This window comes from Mustela erminea, chromosome 14, assembly GCF_009829155.1.
Source record: "Mustela erminea isolate mMusErm1 chromosome 14, mMusErm1.Pri, whole genome shotgun sequence".
NCBI lineage: Eukaryota > Metazoa > Chordata > Mammalia > Carnivora > Mustelidae > Mustela > Mustela erminea.
In genome coordinates this window covers 78,281,928-78,305,962 of record NC_045627.1, presented here as the reverse complement: position 1 = coordinate 78,305,962, position 24,035 = coordinate 78,281,928, and the positions used below count along the sequence as shown (strand labels likewise).

General features: G+C 50.3%; 2 protein-coding genes across 5 annotated transcripts in view; both read left to right on the top strand.

The window, feature by feature from the left end:
- The window catches only part of HSPA12A (heat shock protein family A (Hsp70) member 12A), a 154,774-nt gene extending 144,998 nt beyond the window's left edge, over positions 1-9,776 (top strand). Inside the window, exons 9-13 of one of the 2 annotated variants that reach the window (XM_032311922.1) lie at positions 129-215; positions 767-871; positions 1,734-1,992; positions 4,681-4,784; positions 5,689-9,776. In XM_032311922.1, the coding sequence (XP_032167813.1) occupies positions 129-215; positions 767-871; positions 1,734-1,992; positions 4,681-4,784; positions 5,689-6,326 (1,193 nt within the window). In that variant the 3' untranslated portion in view covers positions 6,327-9,776. The remainder of the gene's footprint in view (positions 1-128; positions 216-766; positions 872-1,733; positions 1,993-4,680; positions 4,785-5,688) is intronic. The other variant, XM_032311924.1, reaches the window with a different exon arrangement.
- Positions 9,777-10,755: 979 nt separating this feature from the next.
- Positions 10,756-19,000, top strand: C14H10orf82 (chromosome 14 C10orf82 homolog). 3 transcript variants are annotated; one of them, XM_032313928.1, is made up of 6 exons: positions 10,756-10,915; positions 12,690-12,755; positions 14,920-15,138; positions 16,556-16,742; positions 17,261-17,361; positions 17,483-19,000. In XM_032313928.1, exons 2-6 carry the CDS (start codon positions 12,701-12,703, stop codon positions 17,626-17,628), a joined length of 708 nt encoding a protein of 235 aa, XP_032169819.1. In that variant the 5' UTR covers positions 10,756-10,915; positions 12,690-12,700; the 3' UTR covers positions 17,629-19,000. The 3 variants fall into 3 exon arrangements, with proteins under 3 accessions (XP_032169819.1, XP_032169817.1, XP_032169818.1); XM_032313926.1 differs by lacking the exon at positions 10,756-10,915 and adding an exon at positions 11,230-11,294 and having other exon boundaries at positions 17,483-18,999; XM_032313927.1 differs by lacking the exon at positions 10,756-10,915 and adding an exon at positions 11,305-11,502.
- Positions 19,001-24,035: the final 5,035 nt, after the last annotated feature.

Sequence of the window (24,035 nt, the reverse complement as noted above, 5' to 3'; positions counted from 1 at the left end):
CATTTTGGTCAAGTATTGCTAAATGTTCTGTCCTTAACCCTTCTCATGCTGTTGCCTCCACTGACGGCTGATGACTGCCTGCTTTTTCATGCTTTCTTACCCGTCCTTTTCTTTTTGTCGGCCACTAGCTAAGGAACACATACGGCGTAATCGGCAGAGTCGGACCTTTTTGGTGGAGAATGTCATAGGAGAAATCTGGTCGGAGCTGGAGGAAGGTAGCGTCCTTGAATATCCTTTGCCCTTTGCTGGATTTGTTCTGTGTGCTGCCAGCAAAAATGCATTCCTGTTGGTTCCTTTGGCACTTGGGGAAAATGTTTGGAAGCAGGTGGTTTTAAAGACCACCTGCCCAAGGAGAGCTCTTTTGGAGCTATAATTCTGCATGTTATAAAACCATACAGACTCTTTAGAAGCAAAGTGGGAATTGGAACTGTCCAGCTCCGGATTAAGTCTTGTGTTAAACAGGAGGTTATTTTATGGTGTTATAACCTTGGCAGGGAGTTGTCTGCTTGTACATGCCAGGGATGCAGCGGCATGTGGCAGGAATGCTTCTGTCTTAAAGATCCTCTCATCCAGGTTCTTTATCGTCCCTGGTAACCGGCACTCCTGGGCAGACATCACTGCATTCTCTTCAGTCACAGGCAACTTTGCTGTGCAGCTAATGTGCAAAGCCGTCGTGCTCCTGAGAAGTGTTGATGGGTGTTGGGCTGGGAATACCAAGATGGGGCTGACAAGCGGTCTGTGTAAAGGATGGCTGTCTTTGTCTCAGGCGACAAGTATGTGGTCGTGGACAGTGGCGGGGGCACCGTAGACCTGACCGTCCATCAGATACGGTTACCGGAGGGACACCTGAAAGAACTGTATAAAGCAACAGGTGAGCCCCGGCATGGCTGATTTTCTCATTCCTGACAATTCTCTCATGTCAGATTTCTCTTGGTACTTCCTTCTCTTGGTTTGCTCCCGGCACGTGGGGTTCTAGGCCGAGAGGGTTCCTGTGTGGAACTGAGGAGCAAAACGCAGTTAAATGTTCTCTAAAACACAAACCACCATAACTTGGGTTTTGGCATAAAATTCCTAGACATGGGAATTTTTTTTCTGAAAGATCTGATGGTCCCCTGATTGTCACCTGTGATTTCAAGCTATGATTAAGCTTTCTAGGGAGGTCGTGGGATACCTGATCTTGGATCAAAGTTGCCAAAGCAAGGCACAGGCTCTCTCCCTCAGTGGGGGGGTGGGAGGATGAGTCATTAACAGATCCGGGGATCTAGGTGGGCCTACTGATTTTCAGGCCTTGTCCTTAGATTTCTTGGGCGTTAATACTGTGATGCTCCTACTTAGTTATATGTATCCATTTTATTTAACATGAAGTAGTATTATGGGGCTCCCGACTGGCTCAGTCGGTAGAGCATGCGACTCTCCAGCTTGGGGTTCAACCCGTGTTGGGTATAGAGATGACTTAAAAATAAAATCTTTAAAAAATAAAATAAAATGTAATGGCTTTTGAACAGCTTGTTGACAGGTAATTCTGTAGGAAAAAGTTTCTCCACCTGGTAGGAAAAGAACCCAAGGGTTTTAAAGCAGAAGTAAAAATTCGGAGCTGCAGTCTGTTGGCGAACTGGGTCTACGTCGCACTACTTGGAGTTTCCGAGAAGAACACAGGGTACGCAGTTGCCCAGAGTTTGGATTCAGTCTGGCAGTTTCTAACATGGGGGGCTCTCCTTTTGTTCCTGACCCAGGTGGACCCTATGGATCCTTAGGAGTAGATTATGAGTTTGAAAAACTTCTGTGTAAAATATTCGGAGAGGATTTTATCGAACAATTCAAAATCAAGCGTCCGGCGGCCTGGGTTGACCTAATGATTGCATTTGAGTCTCGTAAAAGGGCAGCTGCCCCAGACCGAACTAACCCACTGAACATCACCCTGCCCTTCTCCTTCATCGACTACTACAAGAAGTTCCGAGGGCACAGCGTGGAGCACGCCTTGAGGAAGAGCAAGTGAGTTGGACTCACCAATGGCTTAAGCCATTCTAGAGGGTGGGTGGTGTTGATGGGAGGGAAGAAGCGGGGTGGGGGGGTGTAGACTCTGCCTTCCAGTCCTACAGAGAAGCTGTTTGACCTAGGGCAAGTGACTCAGCTTCTCTGTTCTTAAGTTTTGCATCTGGAAAACAGAGATGATGGTTCCACTTACCTCGAAGGGTTGTCGTGAGGATGAAGTGAATTCATACCTTGGCACTTAGCACAATGCCTGGGACCTGGAGAGTACTGTGTGTGTGTGTCAGCTTTTATTAGGTACTAATAATTAAGTTTTGTGAAAGCAGGGAATTTTGTGGGTTCTGGTCCCTGCTGTATCCCCAGTATCTGCACCAGAATCTGGTACAGACATAGCAGGTTCTCCGTAAATTTTTGTTGAACGAATCCCGTGGGATTCCGGGTTTCCTGTTACTCTGAGTCCCTTGGCTGCAGGCAAGTGTTTGTCGTTCAGCTTGTTGCAAAATGAACATTTGGAAGCTGTTTTAAAGCTGAATTACAAAATTAATAGACAAAAATTATAAGTTTCTCAAAGTCTTTTTAGAGTGAAAAATTTCAAACATTTCTTGTGCAAAATGAACCTTCATGATTCAGCTTCAACAGCTGTCAGTTTCCAGCCAACCTAAATCCTTGTGTACGCATTTTAAAGCAAATCTGATCATCATCTAACCCATAAATATGTCGGAACGTATCTCTAAGGGAGATAATGTTAAAATCATAGCCCTGACACTACTATCATGATCACACTTAAAACAGGCCATTCTTCTATATCCTCAAATACCCAGTTAACATTAAAATTTCTCCCATTGTCTTCTAATTTTCTTCAGTTTGCGTTAATATCCAAAAGATGGCTATACATAGCAATTCTCTGATATGCCCTTCACTCCCTTTAATATGGAGGTTCCCCCTCTTGTTTTTTCCTGATGGTTTATTAAGTGATAAAGCTGATTGTCCCATAGCGTTTCCTCCAGTCTGGGGTTTTTGCTCAGTGCACGCCCACGTCACATGTTTGGCCTCCTGGTATTTTTTTTTAATTTTTTTAATTAATTAATTAATTTATTTATTTATTACAAATTGGCAGGTTGAGCTGGAGATTTGGTCAGACTCAAGTTTGCTCAGTGGTTTTGCTTGCCCTGACTTTCACATAGGAAAGACAGGATATAGGTTTGGTTCTTTCATTTATAAATTTTTTGTTAAAAAATAGTGGGTTGATTTCCTAGCATTCTCCTGAGTGACAAAAGCATTTTCTTTTTTTTGTGGGGACACAAGCAGAGTAGCGTTAAGATTTCATGGATTTAGGCATAGTTGATGTATATGAAACTAGGGCGGTTTTATCCTCATGGATAGTCAGAATGCCCCATCTTGGCCAGTCGGAGCCCTTCAAGTTGGCTTCTGTGTCCCGTTGATTCAATGTGTTGGTCTTCTGGTCTTCTGGTCGGACTTCCAGTTAGAAAAGACGCTCCTGGCTCATCTTGTATATTCCGCATCCCAGACCGGCAATCGGCCATTTCTCTAAGAAGCCTGGGTTCTGTTTAAAAGAAACAAAGCCGATGTGATTTTATGTCTTCTTGCCCTTGGAGCAGGGTCCTGGCCAGACTCATACTAGGCTCATGTTCTCTCTGTCCACCAGCCACCCCCACAGAGGGGAATTCTCCAAGTTGAATCTCAAGTCTGCTCCCATAGTTCTGGGGCCTGTCAGCTCTCCTTCGGGGAAGACTGGCCACAACCAGCCACCGGCTCATTCTACACCATCCCACACTGTCCTACGGCCAAGGCCACAGGAAGGCTGCCTGGTCAGGGAGCCCGGCAGCGTCTCGACTGTGATTCTAGGAAGCAGCTGATGCATGCTTTGCTTTATGGACAGAGACCCCATTCTCTTGGCCTCTTTGAACTTGAGAAAGGGCTGGTATGTGCTGTAACAAACAGTCTCTGGCATTTCTTTAGTGCCAGAAAGTTTCCAAAGTGTTTTCACAGATGTGGCATTGACTTCATCTTCACAACAACCCCTGTGAGGGGGGTAAGACAAGTTGTATTATCCTTGATTTCCAGACCAGAGATTAGGGCTCAGAGAAAAGGCAACCCAACTTGCCCCCAAAGTCCCATAACCTCTGGGTGGCAGAGGCCGTCCTGGAGCCCAGCGATCCTGACTCCCAGTCCAGTGCTCTTTCTGTTCCATGGCATTGCTTTGGATGTTCTGCGCCTTTGACGGAGAAGGGAGCATCCCGGTAGGCTTGGGCTCATCACTGTCAGGGGACAGGTGCCTGCGGGGCTGAAGGGAATGGACCTGAGCCCCAGGCTCATGGTCTCATGCAGCACAGTGGACGCACCCCATGAGCCTTTAATGGACTTGAATCGGACTATTGCTCCATTAAAACGTGTGGTCATTCAAACGAGAAAGACCCCTTTCATTCTTTCCCTATCTTTTGCACTGGACTTTGGCTTCCACCACCCCAAGGGACATGGAAGAGGCTGAGTCTTAGCTTTTGCGCAACTAAGGGTCCAGGTTCTGGCAGTTGAGGATATTTCCGGGGACTTTGGAGCCTTTCTGCTCCCTCTAGTGTGACAGCTCTTCTGACAGGGCCCGTCTCTGTGCACCTAGACTGGGTATCGTTCACGCACTCACTGCTTATTTCTGTCTGTGCCACACCCCCGCAGTGTGGATTTTGTGAAGTGGTCCTCACAAGGGATGCTGAGGATGAGTCCAGATGCCATGAACGCTCTTTTTAAGCCAACCATTGACAGCATCATTGAGCATCTCCGTAAGTACCAGCCAGTGCTCGGCCACTCAGTGGGGCAGACCCAGGAAGGGGGACGGACTTTTCTAGCATCACTAGCTAGTGTGTGTGAAGTCAGGTTGGCAGGGGCTCTGGGACTGCGAGGCACAGGTTGGGGCCTGGGCAGGAGCAGACGGGGTTTGGGTATGTGTGTGGGAGCCTGGATACAGGCTTTCCAGATGCTTCTCCGCAGGCACTATAAAGCAGCCCAGAGCCTGTCTTCACCTTGGCCTTGAGTTTGACTTCAAAAGTCAGGGTGCTGGGAGCTCAGCAGCATTATTCTCCTAGAGTGACAGGGCCTAGGGAATGGATTGTCTTTGCTTGGTCGGGATGCCTTAGGATCTGTAATCTTTGCTGGGGAGGAGGACCAGTCATGTGGGCCATGGAAAGGTCTCCCGCAAGGGGGCAAACATTCTGGCCGTGTGGTTACTGTTCTACCTCCATGGCCCTCTCTTGGGGCCACGCAGGAGACCCACTGGGGACCTTTTTAAATATCCCAGCCCCCCCCACTTCCTACCCCACACCTACCAAATCAGAACCCCTTTGAAAACCAAAGGACAGTTTTTAGAACACCCTTCCATGACTGCCTTCAGAGGACCCCAGGTGGGGAGAATGTTGGGAGTCTTCATCGATGCCTAAAAAACCGTCACCATCTCACCATAAAAATGAGTTTCTACTTAGCAGCAGCTTTGGTTGTTATTCCTGAGCGTCCTGGTGTGCAAACCCCAGACCAGCTCTACAAAGCTTCAGTCCCACCAGCTCAGCCATATCTGTCCCCCGGGGGGGCCCAGGAGGGTTGGTCTATTTCCGCCCCATTCTTGGGGCCACCAGTCCCCCTAGCCATCTGGCTTTGGGTGCCAGAACATTGTCCCTTCCTCTTCTTTCTCAGGGGACCTGTTTCAGAAGCCCGAGGTGTCCACGGTCAAGTTCCTCTTCCTGGTGGGAGGCTTTGCGGAGGCGCCCCTCCTGCAGCAGGCGGTGCAGGCCGCCTTCGGCGACAAGTGCCGCATCATCATCCCCCAGGACGTGGGCCTCACCATCCTCAAGGGCGCCGTCCTCTTCGGCCTGGACCCCGCTGTCATCAAGGTGCGCCGGTCGCCGCTCACCTACGGGGTGGGCGTGCTGAACCGCTACGTGGAGGGCAAGCACCCGCCCGAGAAGCTGCTGGTGAAGGACGGCACTCGCTGGTGCACCGACGTCTTCGATAAGTTCATCTCCGCCGACCAGTCGGTCGCCCTGGGGGAGCTGGTCAAGCGGAGCTACACCCCGGCCAAGCCCTCGCAGCTGGTCATCGTCATCAACATCTACAGCTCCGAGCACGACGACGTGAGCTTCATCACCGACCCGGGGGTGAAGAAGTGCGGCACCCTCCGCCTGGACCTCACGGGGACCAGCGGCGCCGCCGTGCCCGCCCGGAGGGAGATCCAGACCCTCATGCAGTTCGGGGACACAGAGATCAAGGCCACGGCCGTGGATATAGCCACCTCGAAGAGCGTCAAGGTTGGGATTGACTTCTTAAATTACTAACAGGTCTGCCCCACCCCACCGCCTGCCCTCCCTGGGACTCTGCTCCCCTGCATCCGCTGACCTCAACCCTGACTGTTCTTTCTCTGTCCTTGACCCTCAGCATTGCCCACCTGAATTTCAGCAGGGAAGATGGGAACCACGAGGGCTAAAAAATGATTAGGGATTTTTGAGGGCACACTGGAGTCAGAAAAAGCTGTCGGAAATGGAGCTTGAGGTTTGGGAATAAGAATTCTGAGGATCCTGGGGGAGCAGCTGGTTTCCATAGGTACCCAGTGGTGAAACAGCCACCCGACGCAGGGGGGCAGCCCGTTTCTGTAGCAGTCACTCAGCTTGCTTTGAACGGATCTCTGTTAGGGTGCCCTCGTCTATTTGAGACTTTCTACGTGTTTTGGATGGCAGTCAGTATAAAATGCGGTCCATCTGCAGTTCATTTCTTTTTGTCCTCCCATGATGGAAAGCGAGGACTCAGTGGGAGCTGGGAGCCTGCTCACCCGGCGGCAGAGGCCTGCCCACGCTGGGCACTATTTTAGATTCTCATAATTTCCATTCTGAATAGGTTCAGGGAGGAGTTAAATATCGCCTGAGCTCATCTACGAGGATTCGAGTGAGTGGGAGAGCTGACACGTTCCCTTTTCGGCAGGTGAACGCTTGCTTGGAGGGAAACGGAATTTAGGTGCTGCTGATTTATCCCAGATCATCTGCTGTGGCATCGTTCCCCGATGCCGGATCCTGATTTCTGAATCCATAAGTAATTCAAGTCATCCTGGGGAGGCTTCTGTGGGGGGGCGGGGGGGATGGGCGTGTAGTTTGCCTTGTTCCCATCCCCCAGCCCAGGAGTCTGGAACAGCCCCTCACCTTGACAAGGGTCCATGTTTTAAATTAAGTCCCCCCCTCACCCTCATCTCCCAAGGAGTTTTGGCCCCACAGTACCACATTTCAAAAAGAATACACTGGTGATACATGGGTAAAGAGTCTGTACTATGAAAGGTCTCTCTAAAATCTTCATTTTTTAAAGCTTAACTAAAAGGAATTCATAATCTATACATGATGAATTCAGCCAGGTCTTTCCAAAGCTGATCTGTGGGCCCCCCTCGAGAGAACTGCCTGAGTGCCTCTTAAAAGCAGGTTTCTGGATCCTATTCCTTTTACAAATTGAAGTCAAGTCTTGGGGGGCTGAGGGGGGGACAGGATTTGCATGTTTAGTAGACACCACAGAGGACTGTGGGTCCTTGGGAATCTGAGAACCCCTAACTTCAGGTTTTGTTGGAAGCTGAAGCGTACACCAGCGCCTGCAGTGTCCCCCCCTTGGGGAGAGGATTTCCAAGTGAAGAGCCAGGGGTCCGTGCCCTGCCCTGTCTGAGTGGGGTTGGGGCTCCACGTGGCTTGGGGGTGGTTCTTTTCACCCTCACGCCTGGGCCTGCGAAGGAGGAAGGTTGGAAGGGACCCTAAGAACGAGCTGGGGAACCAACTGGTGTGTCTGCTGGAGCTCACTCCGATTTGAAATCCCTGGAGGCATGCATAATGAAGGAACGGAGGATGCGCTAAGGCGCTGGCTTGGAAGGCAAGCTGGATTCGCAAATCCATTACCATGGCCGGGACGCAGATTCCAAATAGCATTTCCAGTTGCATTTGAACTTGTCTTTCCACACCGCCTGCTGCAGAATTTCCTGCTAGAATGTGAAACATGAACAGGCCGCTGACCTAGAGGATGCGAGTCCCGTCCTTTCCCTCCGTAGCGGGATTGCACGTCTGGGCACACAGGTGTGTTTGCTGGGGTTCTCTTGCTGCCTGCTCTGCTTCAAAAGCTAAATGTTCTGGGTCTTTCTTTGGTGTTGCCAGCCATATTCTGGCAAATAAGACTTCTCAAGTTAGTTATAAGTAATATAATTTTATGTACATACGATATTAGAATATTGTACAGAATCTTTATTTCTACAATGTGCTTTTCTTGTTAAAAAAAAAAAAAGGGAGAAATGCTCTTTGAATTTTGTTGATGACATTGCTGCCTTTCTTTTCCCATGGCTTCATTTTTTTCATTGCACTTACTTACCGATTTGCACCTGATACTAAGCTTATGGACTATGTATGCGGGACCGAGCCAGAGTCAGAGGTGCCGAGGCTCCGAATACTCTGGAAAAAGAAAAGGGGGACACCAGCGGGATCCACAGCTTCGTGAGACCTTGCTTCTCTCACATCCTTCCCAAAGGCTCACAGTTTATGTTGAAAGGAGCATAATCATGTATTGATTTTCCCCTCCAGTCTTTGAAAGCTGAGCATGCTGGTTCTAGGCGCCACGTGACTGTGCAGGACAATATATGAAAACTCTGTGCATCCCTGCAGGGGGGTCGACTTCTTCTCATGGGGCAGAGCAGTTGCTCTGACGGTCCGGTGTGGTCTCCATGTGCAGGGCTGTCAGTCCAGCAGGGTTCGAGGACGGGATTGAGTGGTGCACAAATCCTGATGTTCCACTCAATTAAGTGTACGTATGAGTAATTTAGTGAATTCTTTTTTTTTTTTTTGGCTAATGTAAGACCTTTCCCACCTTGCACTGAGGATATCTCTTTGTCTGATTTCTCTTTAGCGAGTTGGTTGAATTCTGCACCTGGCAAGCAGGTGTTGGAGGGGGTGATAACTTCACTGGACTTTGTTCTGGCCCCAGAAATGCAGCCCCGATAGTCAGTCTTCTTAAAGGGACTCCCGAAATCCATCCCTCCTCTCTTTCCTGCCCACGGAAATATTCTAGAATGAGAACACTGGATAAATACACGCAGACACATTTTCTGATCTTAGAAAGTTCCTAAAAGGCCTGTTGTCTTGACCATTTCTCAGCCGTCCTTGACATATTAGCTGAGGTTCGTGTTTTCGCAGCAGAACTTTGGAAGGATTGCCTTTCTAAATGCCCTCTGTACACAGCAGGCAGTAGTAAATGCTGAATGCCAGACAAGTCACAGACAAGATAGGGAAGAGAAGGAGACACACAGGCACTCGCCCAGAGTTGGAGATTGAGTCCAGATTGAGTCTGGACTAAGCTTGAGTCCAGATTGCAGAGCCTGCCCGCCCCCTAGGATGTTATTTAGATCAAGTTTAGCTTTTAGAGTCTAGGTCTGGTTAATTGCCAGGGTGGCAAAGAGTCGCATGCGCCCATATAAACAGGAGTCCAAGTGCACTATTAGTCGAAGATCGAATTTCACATTGTAGAGTTGAAGTAGCTGTAAGCTGCGTATTTATGCTGAGAAATGACTAAGTGGATGACTCGTATAAAAGTTGTCCGCTATGTCACACCTCTCATCTGCTTGGAACATGGAACTTTATTCCAAAATACCAGCCATTGGGGTCTTGTTCACTGCAAGATGAATTCACTCTCCACGGAACTTTGCAGCTGTTCATGACGTGACGAGATTGTACTGCAAGCTCTGTCTTCACAGATGTCTAATAAAGCAAAACTCTGGATCTCGTGTGGCCCCCAATTTTTTTTTCCTGCATATGAATTCGTGAATGGAATCATGGATGAATCATCTCTGACTTCCCCCTCCTCCCCATCTCACTCAGATGGAGACTGATTTTCAGGTCTTTTCTTAAATGTTGCAAGCTTTTAAAATTAACTTTCATTCCAACAAGACTGGGTCCTTTGCTGGGAACCAAGGCTTCATCCACGTTCATGAGCCCCTTTTCCCTCCAAGCTACAGAAAGTGGGCTAGGCAGACAGAAGGCAGAGGAGCTGGGGCTGCGGCTGACCAAGGGTACCACACCCAAATGCAGATGGTTAAAAACAAAGCAGATGGGGCTTAGCCCTCCCATCCTAGCAGGCACACCAGATGGGCTGTCAACTAGAGCCTTGAGTTGACTCCAGGCTCTGTGTCTGGGTCATTCTCCAGAGCTGGCTTTAGTAGCTTCCGGAGAGTCTGTGGTGGAGTCCTGAGGACACCCACGGGGGTTCAAATGGTTCCTTCCTAAGTGGGCAGCTCCCCCAGCCTTCATCTGAGGTTCAACTCCCAGGAAGTAGGTGTGGGGCATGGTGGGGGCGGGGAGGCAGGGAAACAAACAGATCCGTTGGAAGGTAGTGCTCTTGGGCGATCAGGGGTCAGTTGTAAGCACAGGGCCCCCCTGGTACTAACTGTCTGGAAAGGCCCTCATTCTCGCTGTCTGGGTCGCTGGTGGGCATCCTGGCTTCAATCCAGTGAGATGAAAGCTCAGGCCCCTTTTAGCTCCCCCCAAATGCCGATGATCAGAAAGCAGGATGGCTCCGCTTCCCTGGCGCCGCCCTCTTCATTTTGGTGCTTTGCCCCTTTTCTGCCCCCTCCCTGTTCCTCCCCTCTGAAGACGGAGGACTAGGGGGAGGAGTGTGATGGGAAGTCCCCACCCACACAGGCCTCTCCTTCCCTCCCAGGCTGCTTGCTGCCCCCTTACAACCCCTCTCTGCCGCTCTGACTCCGGAGAGGAAGGCGGGGTGCCAACCCTCTTACCTCCCGCCCCGCCCCAGGCCGCGCCAGTGTTGGTCAACAGCAGAAAAGGCAGCGGTGACCTAGATCCTCTCGCGTAGCTCTCCCTCCAGTTCCAAAACCCAGAGGGGCCCAGCGCGGGGAGACCAGGTGCCAAGAATCAGATAGGAGAACAACTTCAGAGGCCAAGTATCTGTTGGGAAACCCCTGAACTTCACGCCCGGGGGCTGACGCTGAGCAGGGAGCGCGGCGGGGTCGGAGGGTGGGGGGAAGGGCCCCCCATCCTCCCGGGTGGACCCAAGCCCCAGGCCGGCGGGGGGAGGGGTGGGGGGGAGGGGGCCTCGCGTCCTGTTTGGGCGGGCTCGCGAGGGGGAGGGGTAGCAGGGAGGGTCCGGCCCCTCCTTTCCCCTTCCTCCCCCTCCCCCGGGGTGGGGTGGGGCTGGTGAGCGCACAAAGGCCAGGAGCGCTGGCGGACAGGGTCGGCCTGGAGGGCAGGAGGCCTGGCTGGCAGCGATCCGGGCTGGTCCAGGTGAGGACGCGGGACTGCGGCTGCCCCGGGACAGGAGGCAGGAGGGGGCCGGGAGCTGTGACGGAGCTTACCGACCCTTCAGGGCCCCCACCCCCAGCACACATCCTGTCCACGCTCTTCCTCTCGGATTCCACCTCCTCCAGGCAGCTGCCCGGGCTGCCACCCACCCTCACCGGACTCCGCCCCCTCGCCAGGGCCACGCCTTCGGATAACATAGCCCTGCCCTCAGAATGTGGATGTCCTGCGTCGGTTCATAGGTCCTTGGATGGGAGAGCCCTCGACTAAGTTACTTAGCCTCCCGGAGCCTTTCCTCCTCATCTATAAGTGGGAGACAGAAACGGGAACTAATCCTAGGGCAGCGAGGGTTTTACAGGAGTGCAGGCCCCTGTCAGCGGTGTCCTAGCAAGTGTCCTGTAAGTGGCTGAGCGTGTTTAAAATTCCCACCACTGCTGACTAAACGCGGACCGTGGCCCTCCCCTCCACCCCTGAGACCACCCATCCTGGCCCCGAAGACCCCACTTCGGAGAGGTGAATCGGCTGGGAGACCTGGCACTGGACAGCATCAGCGGAAGCCCAGGGGCAGGACCTGGCCCTTTGCTGGGACCAGAAGCCATCCCGGAACGGTGGCAGTAGCCGCATAAACCGATGCCAGGTGGTCAGCCCCCGCCACCCTCTGCTCACCCATCTTGGACTCCACGCCAGCTCTTAGGGACCTCTGAGCCCTTCCAGCCAGAGCTTATTCTAATTCTTCCTTGTGGGGCTGCCCAGTGTCCTGTAGGATGTTTAACAGCATCCTTGGCCTCTTAAGTCACTAGGTACTAGTAGCGCCCCATCCCCCAATTGTAATAGCCCAAAATGTCTCTGGACACTGCCCACTGTCCTGAGGGGGGTGGTGGCGGGGAGGGGCAGCAGACATCCCCATTGCTTGCGACCTTTTCCCCCCCGGAGGGAGAAAGGCTCTGGGAGCGGGAGTTCTTCATCTCTTCCCTCTTCTGGGGCTCAGGGGTTCACAGGGGGGCTTCTGGGTCCTGCTCATCTTTATGTTCCTAACCGCATCGCCATTGTTGGCCACAGTGTGTGTATGGTTCACCATGGCTGGCCGACCCGCTGGGTGGCAGGTTGCTGGATGGTGGAGGTCCCAGGAAGGGAGACGCTCGCGGATGGCGATCAGACCATATGTATGTAAACTCATGTAATAGGGGAACGCCTGTTGTTTTCATAACTGACACCAACTACGCCTGCCGGTTCTGTGTTAAGATGACGGCGCTGCCTCTCTGTCCCAGCCCTCCCGGGCAGGGTCATTCTGCTCCCAAGGGCTCCGGCCACACACACAGTGAGTTCCGAGGCAAGGACCCTGGATGAGATCATCTCATTCCCTCTTCCCTTCATTAACAGCGAGCGGGATCATGGAGTCTTCCAGGACCTTCATGAGACATCTGCCAATCACACCAGGCTACAGTGGTAAGTAGAGATGTGCCACGTGGATGCGCCTGGCAGGAGAACCACATTCCTGCTTGCCGTCCCTGCCCTGGTCCACTGTCTGTGTCCTTCTGACTGGCTGGGCCAGTACGGGCGGGCACTTTAGCTTTTTAAGATACTTGTTGAAAACCTCCCTTACTGAAGATGGCTGATAACTGAGTTCAAACTAATGGAGAGATCGAACTCAGGCCAGGTCTCGCAGGATGTGGCTGGGCCTGTGGGAAGCACTTTATGGGTATCATTGCCTTCGGGCCAAGATAAGGGATAGATGCAATGGATAAGGTCCTTTTTCCCAAGGTGAGCTTTCTTGAGTTTTGCACTAGGACTGTTCTTAGGGTCCCATTCCTTCCTGGGTCCCCTAGAGGGAGAATGATCCAAATGATTTGTCTGGAATGGCTCTGGTTCTAGCACTGAAAGTCCTCAGTCCCAGGAAACCCCGAAGTCCTTGGCAAACAGGGATAGTCGGTCACTACCTAAAGGTTCTTGTCCTCAGGCTTCTGGGTTACTGAGAACTTACTTTCTGCAGTAAGTAAAAATGTCTATTAAATGGGTGTATTAGTTTCTTAGGCCTGCCGTTTAATACAAAAGATGGTTATCCTCTCCTAGGGCTGGAGGCAAGCAGTCTGAAATCAGGTGTCGCTAGGGCCATGCTCTCTCCGAAGGCTCTAGAGGAGGGTCCTTCCATGTCTCTTCCAGTTTCTCATGGCCTTGACTGTTCTGTGACTTACGGCAGCATGGCCCCAATCTCTGCCCCCACCACCCCCTGGTCTTCCCACGGCTCTTCTCGTGCCTTCTGCCCTGCACCTCTGTGTCTCTTCCTCAGATCCCCCTCTCTCTTCTAACAGAGTATTTTCAACAAGTGTCCTAAAAAGCACAAGTGCCTGTCCTGGCCCAGCCAGCTGGCCACACTAGACCTGGGACCGAGACAGAGACAGCTGGATTTAGGGCCCTTCCCCAGACAAGGATAATCTCATTCCCAAATCCTTAAAGACCCTATTTCCAGATAAGGTCACTTTCATGGGACCCATCGGTTAGGACTGGGACATATCTATTCAGGAGACACCATTTCAGCCCTCTACACAGGGTAACGATAGGTCTCTCCTAAGATTGTCCTGGCCCTTAGTAAGATTCTGGGAAGGTAGCTTGAATTCCTCTGTGTGTACATAGATACAATTACGTAAAATCTATCCAGGCACCAGGACCCCTCGGTTTCTACGATCTCCCCCAACAACACTAGGGAGGGTATCTTTTAATTGCCCCAGGGTTGAGGAGCCTCTCTGGTGGGTGGAGGGCTTCGGAACAGCCTCATAATCAGATTTTTCCAGAAGTGGCTTCTCGTAGGATGTGGGAGGCAGGGTTGCTACTCTTGACTCTGAAATCAAGTTTTCTTGCGGGACGCGGGCGAAATGTGGGGCTTCAGTAATGAGTGAGAGGTATTTATTTATTTATTTATTTACCCATCGAAAACCAAGTTCTTAACCACTTTTTCTTCCTTTTGTGCTTTCAAAAACTAGTTTTATTGTGACAATGGTGTAGGCCCTGGGATTCAGCCTCCAGTTTAAATAAATACTTGTGTTTTACCCATACTAATTGTAGTGATTATATGTTATTTTGTGGGAAGTGGTAAAAAATTGTTCTAGGGGGTGGGCCCCACAGATAATGAATTTACCTTTTTTTGTGTAATAGGTCTCAGCTTTTAATAAGCCCCGCAATCTCCTGATGGTCCGACAAAAAAAGAAAAAGGATCCCAAATTGCATTTGGGAAGTGTCAAGGAAAATAAGCTTTCTCTCTAAAAAAGATGAATAATTTCAATTACTCCTCAGACTATCATTTTGGCCCATTAAATGCTTTCCCCATTTGTGGTTCAGACTGACATCAGGGGCTTTGCTATCAAAGAATATTACTGTCATCGTCTTTGTTGAAATGGGCCTTCCCTCCCCAGCTCCAAGGTCATTTTTTGTGTGTGTGTGGCCTTGGGAGGGCCCAGTGCGGTGCAGACAACAGCGCTGCTTGTATTAATGGCCTTTGGGGAAAGGCAGTGCTGTCCGCCCGGGGAGGAAATGCCACAGAGCGGGCTGGGACTCTGGGGAGCATCTGTAGGTTCCGACGGCCTTGCTGAAGGCTCCCATTCGTTGGCTCTTGCAGGCTTCGTGCCCTACCTCTGCTGCCAGCAGGCCACCAGCAAGGACAGCATGGCGCACTGTCTGAAGATCTTCCAGGAGATCACACAGCGCTATAAAAACCAGATGGAGGAATTTCACTGCTCGGTAGCCACTGCCCGGAGGCTGAAGCCCGTCTGCTCCGAGGAGACCGTCCTGCGGGCGCTGCACCAGTATTACCGGCAATATCACCCCCTGAGTCTGGGTACCAGCCCCCCGGAAACCAGTCCCCTTCTGCTGGGGCCCAAGTGCAGGGCCCAGCAGGCCCACTGGGCTGGCCCACGGAACAGGGAGTCCAACCCACTTCCAAATCCCCAGGCGGTGTGGTGCAAGACAGAAAGGCTTGGTTTCATCCAGTGAGAAAGAAACATCTCCTGGGGGAGAGAGCGACCCAGTCCTGGTCAGGCCAGAGGGTGCTGTGAATAGAGACCCCCTTCCCCCTGCATGTGGCCACGATCGCTCAGACTGCACCTGCTGTCTCAGGATGGACGCTCTGGGGTTGCTTTCCCTGTGCTGGGCACCATTATTTCAAGAGGTCAAACATGATTATTCCCATTTTAGAGATGGGGAAAGTGAGGCTGCGGAGGTAATGGCCCTTGTCTGAGTGAGGTCAGTCCTCAGCTGGAATCCAGCTGTGGCAGGCACTGGAGAACAACCATGATAACAATGACAAAACCAACTTCTGACGTGATTCTATAAGGCTAATCACGATGATTTGTCCTGGACCGTTCTTAAGGTCTAAAGGCCTATAAGAAAAGTAATGGACTCTAGAACTGTCTTTATTATTAGGACTATAGTTGTGGGACGGCTAACCACACATTTGTTGTGCTTGAAAGTTTTCCGAATCATAACAAAGAACATCTGCCCAAGAGTTTGAGATTTCGCCCAGCTCTGTGACTGTTTGCTGTGTGAACTATGGCACATGGTCTCCCCTCTCTGGGCTGTAGTTCGTTCCTCCCGCGCAGGGAAGGATGGATTAGATGCTTCCCATAGTGCCTTCTGGCTCTGATTCTGGGACTCAGTGGCCTAATTCTATTCTGACCGCACCTGGAGGAGGCAGGCAGACAGGAATCTTTGATCTCACCAGTGGGAATTGGGCCAGGTCAGCCAGCCAGAGTCGTTCATAACCTGAAGGCAGATTCCTGGTGCTGAGTCTGATGTACTTTCTTCTGACCTGGATGCTTCTCCTGCTTCTTTTCTGTAAACTATCCAAGAGGCAATGTGTGAAGCTTTTTTATTAATCTGAATGAGGAGCAGGATCTGTTGAAGACAAAGAACCTGAGACTCAGGTGCAGGTTTGAAGCTTGGTCCTACCACCTCCTTACTGGGTGACCATGACCAAGACTCTTTTAACCTCTGCAAGGCCTCTGTGTCCTGTTCGTAAGGTGGAGTCAGTAATGGTGTCAGCCTGTCCCAGTGTGTGAGAAAAGGAACTCCGAGGGTATTCGGAAAGCCCCTATCCAGGTGCCTGGCTCACAGAATCAACCGACCAGGGGTAGCTGCTCTGAAGGCCTCTAGAGGCCTAGGGGCTCACCAGGGTAACTGTAGGGGTGCAGGCTACCTGGGGAGCAGCCACTGGGTGGCTTCTCAAAGCCCTCAGGAAGCATGCTATCTTTTTACAGAATGCAAAAACATCAAGAAACCCCTCTACGAGCCCCCGATCCCGGGCTGGGCTGGCTACCTCCCGAGAGCCAGGGTCACCGAATTAGGCTGCGCCACGCGGTACACTGTCATGGCCAGAAACTGCTACAGGGACTTCCTGGGCATCATGGAGCAGGCCAGGAGGGCACACCTGAAGCCATTTGAGGAGTGAGTCCGGCGTGGGGCTGGCGTGGGGCACAGCCACAGGTGACGAGAGCCAGGGCCAGAGCTGGGGCTGGGCTGGGGGGGCATTTGTAGGGGCCCCACCCCAGTTCCACGGCTGCTTTTCTGTTTGGTTTGTTGTACAGAAGGGGCCTTGTTGGTAATAGCAAGGCCTTCACAGGAAGCAGCGACCCTCCACCCCACCCCCACCCCCGACCCGGCATTCTCCAGAAGCCTGCTTGCGGTCTTTGCTGGTTGCAGGGAGAGACCAGAAGTAAAAACCCACCGGGCCACCTGTCCTGGCAGCAACCTAAGTCCTGAGGAGGGGCATGGTAGGGCCCTGCAGAAGGGGGCTGTTGGGCCTCAGTTTTCCCTCCTGCAAAATGGAGATATGAGAATCCTTTAAGTTTAGGATAAATCCCCGTCAGGATTAGAAAGTAAGCTGCTGTGCTCACACAGGACAGATTGTATTTCTTTTCTTTATTATTCAAAAGAGGAGTAAGTCTATGACTTTTGTCCTTTAGAATGTATGGCAAGGGGTCCACCCAACCTCTTTCCGCCCCTTCTCCAAAAGTTTTGCAGCATGAAGGATCGCTGCCCAATTGTCTGGATTTTTCTGTCGCAGGTAAGGGAGCGCTCTTTCTTTCTTTCCTGCTACTTTTATAAAGGGGATGAGATGTTTGCAGTAGCCTCCCTGCTTAGCGGCGCTGTCGGCCTGCAACTCGTCAGGATGGTTTCTCTTCCAGGTGGCAGCTGTCTTGCCCACGGGAGACCCCTGACCGAGGAACCCAGACCTCCAGTGACATGTGGCTGTGCCCAAGGGACAAATATGTCGTGCAGCGGGAAGATTTACCTCGAGCCACTGTTCTCAGCAAAGTATGTGGAAAGCTGAGGCAGACAGCCTGCCGAGGAGAGGGGAACTTAGCAGGGGACTCAGAAACTCATCACTCTTGCGAGAGAACCAGCCCCTCCCCCACACCCAACAGGCCCTAGGAAAATTTCAAAACCTAAGAATCCTTTCAGCTGCCACAAGCTCACTGTCTGTTTGGCAACAGCAAGTCATTAATGATAAAGACCTTTCACTGCAGTGTGGGAATAAAGAAGCTACTTCTCGGCATGCTGAAGGTTTCTGTGGGGACTGGGGGTTCCTAGGTTGTGTTGACCTTGAGAAGAGCCGGGGTGAGATTCATCTCTTCCTTACCTTGAGGTAACATTGTGCACCTGGATCAGGCTCTTATGGAAGCCCTGGCCCAGCCCACTAACCCACCAGCGGTCCCTGTCAGCCATCTTGGGTCCTGACCTGGTGGCCCGACGGTATGCCTACCCAACCCTGGTGTTTCAGAATCCCACTCCTCAGGAGACCCCGACTGGCAGACAGACACAAGATGTATTTGTTTCACAGCGCTGCTGTAACAGTACCTCACACTGGATGCCAATAAGACAACAGAAGTGTATTACCTCATGGTACTGGAAGCCAGAAATCCAAATTCAAGGTGTTAATATGGAAACCTCAAGGGAGATTCCTTCCTTACCTCTTTCTTTCCACCCCCTGGTGGTTTGCTGGAAATCCTCGGCCTTCCTCGGTACATAACTACAATCTCTATCTTTATGGTCCTGTGATGTCCCCTCTGTGTCTCTGTGTCTTCACATGGCTGTCTTATAAGGATGCCAGTCACCCTGGATTAGGGCCCATCCTTTTCCAGGATGAGCGTGTCTAAGCTTAGCTCATTATACCTGCATCGAGCCCCTTTCTGAAGAAGTCCTAGGCTGAGGCATCCAGCAGCCCTCAGAAGACGTCCCATGCAGCTCACGGAGCAGCGAGACCATCGCAGACGTCCAAAGGCTCAGTAACGGGCAGAGCCAAAACAGTACAGCACTCGGCTCCTGGGAGACCTGCCCAGGGCAGAGAAATCAGATGCCAAATCTTTAACTCTAATGAGTACAAAGGACTTTGGTGAGAAAAAAGTCACCTCTCAACTGTTTTTTACGAACCTCCCAAGTGTGATTTAGCATTCCCTTCACTTAACGCAACAAACCACAGGCATCCCCTCCCGTTGGCCTGATAGAAGCCACAGATCCGTCTGTATCATGACTTTTGCTGCGTGCAGCGTCACAAAATGTTAGTGTTGATCGTACTGTATAATGATGTAGTTATTAGAGCGACTGTATCGACACTCTAACATACGGCTATTCAATCTGTGCCTAAAGAAGCACATGGTTGGGGGGCACCTGGGTGGCTCAGTGGGTTAAGCCTCTGCCTTAGGCTCAGGTCGTGATCTCAGGGTCCTGGGATTGAGCCCCGCATTGGGCTCTCTGCTCAGCCGGGAGTCTGCTCCCCTTCTTCTCTGCCTACTTGTGATCTCTGTCAAATAAATAAATAAAATATTAAAAAAAAAAAAAAGATGCACGTGGTTGGTTCACAGAATTGTCCTAATACTTGGATCCTATTTCAATGTAATAAGTTTCCCTTGTAGTGTCACGTATTTTGCTTTCTGCATTTAAACACGTTTATTGTGAGCAGAGGCCCGCATAGTTCACCCGCCAGCCAGAGGCGCCTGGCCCAGACATGATTTCTCATCCAGAAAAACAGCCAAAGATGGATGTCCAGGGTGATTGTCGTACAAAAAAAAGCAGCAGCCCAAACCCCACAGGATTTGGGATTACCATCTCTCCCACTACCCAACAATGATGTGATAGAAGATTACTGTTACGGACAGATATTTATAGATCATGAAAAACGGCCAAAAAACAGGCCATAAAACTGTATGAGAACAATAAACCTATGTACACACACACGCGCGCACACACACACACAGTGATCCTATTTTTTCATTTTTAAAACAGTGGGGGGAGGGGGGAGGACACTAGCCCATAACGCTTGTGGTGGTTATTTGGATGATGGTGTATCGTTAGTTATTTTTATTTTATTGTTTGAGTGCCTTCCAATTTTCTACAGCACACATGTATTGTTTTCACAATTAGGACAAAAATGTTATTTAAAAAAAAATCTTTATTTTAAAGATTTTAATTTTCTTGAGATTGTATGTTTACAGGAAAAAAGTCACATGTCAATAGAGGGTAGCTGGCATCTTGTTCAAAGGACTGGAACAAACCTCCGTGAATATAGTTAATATTTTTTACAACTTTGTTAAGACCCTGGGAGAATGACACCCCCTCCCCCGCCCCTGCCTCCGTCCATGATGAAAGCAGGAGATAGATGGGTCCCCTGCCTGGGGTGGGCGGGCCAGCCTGTCGCAGCTCTGGCCCCTCGGAAATGAGGGAGGTGGAAGCCGTTTCTGCCCAGCCCCCTCTCCCAAACCCACAGAGTTTGTAGATGACGGCTCTGGACTGAAGGTTCTTGAGCTCTTTGCCCGTGAAATTAAGGGGTGCCAGGATTGAAATGATTCCTTGCAAGGAGCCCTCATCCTGATCTTGGGATCCTATTGGGCATCAGTGTTTAAGTCACTGACTAAATCAGTGGGTATCGCCTTTGAAAACTGGCTTGAACTGTAAAACAAAAGCAAAAAACAGCAACCCAGGGTCAGAGGTAACAATTGAGTAACGGCCATCATAGCATGTAATTCGGCTACAACTTCATGATTAAGAATGCCACGTTCAGTGTGCAAATCTGCAAGTCCTTTTGTGGACGCCGTTCCTCACTGTAATTCTTTTCCTTAATCTTCCCCCTCGCTGCTCCTCCCTAGCATGTAATTTTGGGAGCATCGTGCATCGGGGGAGGCAGAGAGGTGATTTCTGCAGAGCACGGTATCATTATTAGCACAAGTTGCATCCGTAATGAGCTCATTCCTGCCACTAAAAACAATTGCGTTACCTGATAAGACAAATGTCTTATCACGTCTGGAGACGTGAAGAAACTGAAGTGAGGGTTTGTGCGTTTGCTGACGACCACAGGGCCTTTTGTCGGGATCCTTTGGGTTCCCCAGCATTAAAGTGCTCTTCTGCGGTCACTTCTTTATCTTCCTGTGCCAGAATCCTCTGGAGGTGAGCTGTTGGGAGGGTCTGTCCTGTTGCTTGTCCTGACTGCCCCTCCCACCCCCAACAGACTGGGGACAGGCTGCCTCTAACCAGGATCTTAATCTTGGCTTTAACATCGTTCCAATGCAGCTATGAAGCCCGTGGCCAGGAGGGAGACTCCCTGAGTTCAGATCTCAACTCTGGGTTCTTCTGGCTGTGTGACTCCGGATGCTTGCCTTAACCTCTCTGATCCTCCAATGCCTACTTTGTAAAAGGAATGAAGATAACAAAACAGCTCACTCAGGAGCCCTGTTGATTATGGAAATAGGGAGCTTAGGCAGGTAAATCCGGTCCACACCTGCTCAGGAAGGATTGTCAATTACCCCTGGGGCAAAGGGACCCAAGAACGCAGCCGACATGGATTGGAGATGGGTTGGCGTTCTGTCCCTCATGGTGAGTTATTAACACAACGCGGTTCAGAACCCTGGGCTCCTGCCCACAAATGGAGGCCCTTTACTGCTGGACATTCCTCCCAGGGATTCTACCCCGGGAGGGAGGCTGCTCGGGCATCACGGACCAGTAATAAACCCAGCAGCAGCTGCTAATGTGCTTGCTTGTGTTAGGCTCTGGCCTAAGTCCTTCCCTGGAATAACTTATTTAATTAGTCTTTTTTAAACATTTTCATTTTATGAATGAATAAACCGAGGCACTTGGCTCAGGGTCACACAGACAGTAAATGGCAGGAGGTCTGCGGTCAGAGTCGGCACACATAATGTTCATGCCACGCTGCCACGTCGCCGCCACGTCACGGCCACGTCGCTGCCATGTCACTGCCACGTGACCCCCACGTCGTGTGATCCTCTGAGGCCACTGTCACAACATGAACTACTGCTCCAAGAGCTGCTGGGTCAATTCAGAAAGAAAAGAGATTAGAGGATTCATGAGAAACCCGAAAGTATACGAAGTGCAAGAGTTGGTATAGTGGGGTTCAGGATGTCGAGGGCTGGGCTCTGGGAGGCCTCACACCTGTTTGTGCCATGTGGCTGCTGTGTGATCTGGTGGGAAAAACTCACCCACTCTGAGCCCCAGTGTCCTGTGATGATGATGTAATGATGACGCCTTCTTCATGAGGTGATTTGAGAGGATTAAATGCATCATGAACACGAAGGGCGTGGCCTGACATTTTGCCGGCACAAGGCTCACGGGCAGCCCTTGACCGAGCTGAAGGCCGTGGAAAGGAACACCACCACCGGAACAAGAGTTGAGAGGTTTGAGTAAGGCCCGAGCCTGGAGGGCCTCATTTCCTTGCCCTGCTCTAGGCCTTGCTCATCAGCCTCTCTCCCACCCCAAGAGTTTCAACCAAGAGCTGGGGACTTGGCTTTTCCCAAATGGCCTCTGAGTTCCTCAACCAAATTACCCCCATGTCACCCCCAACTCCTCCCCTAACAAATACCCGAAGTTTCCCCTGGTGCCCAGCCCAGAAGCAGTGCTCTATAGTAGGAGCCATCATTAGATGGGAAGACCTAGCAGGCAGAGTCCCCAACGGCCCTCTCCTTAAAAGTATCTTTTTCTCAGCTGATGGAGATGAGCTTGGTGGGGAGACGATGGGGTACACCAGCCTCCATCAGTCTTCCAAAAATAGGCCCTCCCCCAGAGGCTGATATGTCCCCAACAAAAGCCTGTGTTCGTATCTGGATTTAAACTAGATTTTTTGAATTCTCCAAAGGCTAAGAGCATATACTCTACCTTCCCTGGCTAGTCTGGGGTGCTATCAGGAAGGGGCACCAGGTACCCTGAAGGGACCAAACACCCAGCCCTCGTTTAGCCCTCGTTTCCAGTATGTGTTCTGAAGGTCACACCAAGGGCAAATCTCCCCAGGCTTCTCCATCTGGCTGAGGCACCCCCTGCCTTCCATAGTCCGGGTCTGGGTGACTGGCAGCTGCTAACAGACCTCTGGCTTAAGGCCATTTGAACCAAAGCCACTCCCATTTGCTTAAACTCAATACAGTTTTGGTGATTGCTTATTTTTCAACCCATTTGTATAAGGACATTTAGGAATTATTTTATAATTTGTGCACACGTTGATCACAACTGCAGCTTTGTGAAAGTTGGGGTTGTTTTATTTCTTGGTTCTCCTTTTTTCCTCATTTTTTCTAAAACCTTTTATCTAACATCTAATAAAAGGTTGAGAACCTTTCAGCCAATGCATCTATAAAGCTTTCTATGAAATTGATCGTGGCGAATGCAATGTTTTATTTGAATGCTCCCTCAGCCCCCTGCCCTGAAGGTGACAATCCTTTTAATAAAGACATAAATTACTAAGGCCCTTCCTTCTAAACCAAGGTTTGAAGACTTTCTCTCTAAAGGGCCAGATAGTCAAATTTTTAGGCTTCTGGGCCATCTGGTCTCCCTCGCAAATACTCAGTTCTGCCATCTTAGCAGGAAAGCAGCTATAGACAATATGTAAATGAGCAAGGGTGGCTGTGTTCCCATCAGAGTTTATTTATAGGCACTGAAATGTTAAGTTCATATAATGTTCATGTATCACGAAATAGTATTCTCCTTTTGATTTTCATTAAAAAATTTTTTAAAAAATGTGACCATTTTTAGCTGGAGGGTTGTACACACACAGGTGGCCCATGGGCCCTCATTTGCCAGTCCCTGCCCTAGACAATGAGTTAAACCAAGGAGATGATGCTAGCCTGGGACTAGTCACAAGTGATGCATCTCATAAGTAATTTGGGTCAAGCAGGTGCCCTCTTAAGAGAGACCCCTTTGGGGGCTCTGGAAAACAGAACCGCCATGCTCCCAGGACACAGAACTTCGCCCAAACCAGGGCAAGATGATATGGAGCTCAGATTAGCCAGGAGGAAGCCTGCAATGGGTCGAGAGAAAAGGTAGAGACAAAGACCTGGCAGAGGCTTTTCGTATCCTGCATTACAGTTAAAATCTGATTTAGGTGAAAATAGATGCACAGAAATTAAATGTGCATGTGAGGCTTTGGTGACTAAGTTGTGTGCCCCGTAATGATAGCGTCGCCAAATTTACTCCTGTGGCTGGAAAACAAAGATGCTTTTTGAAAATTTGATTTTGTTGTTTGACAAATTGTTTTAGCTTTGCAGATAGTGCAAACCTCATTTCTGATCTGCCTGAAACAAAAATAGAACATTAAAGCATTTAAGATTCAATCAAGGGCTTGCTGTGAGCGGCACAATATTAAAATAACAGAAAAATCAATTCAATTTTTATTTTGAACATGATTTATCACAAATAGCATTCTAATAGATAACACTGATTATATGGTAGCCAATGTAATTTATATAT

Bases quoted from the DNA above. Each gene is read 5' to 3' on its own strand.
- C14H10orf82 (XM_032313928.1), top strand. From the start codon at position 12,701: ATGGAGTCTTCCAGGACCTTCATGAGACATCTGCCAATCACACCAGGC. The intron at 12,756-14,919 runs GTAAGTAGAGAT...TGGCTCTTGCAG, and splicing joins AATCACACCAGGCTACAGTG to GCTTCGTGCCCTACCTCTGC. The intron at 15,139-16,555 runs GTACCAGCCCCC...ATCTTTTTACAG, and splicing joins ATATCACCCCCTGAGTCTGG to AATGCAAAAACATCAAGAAA.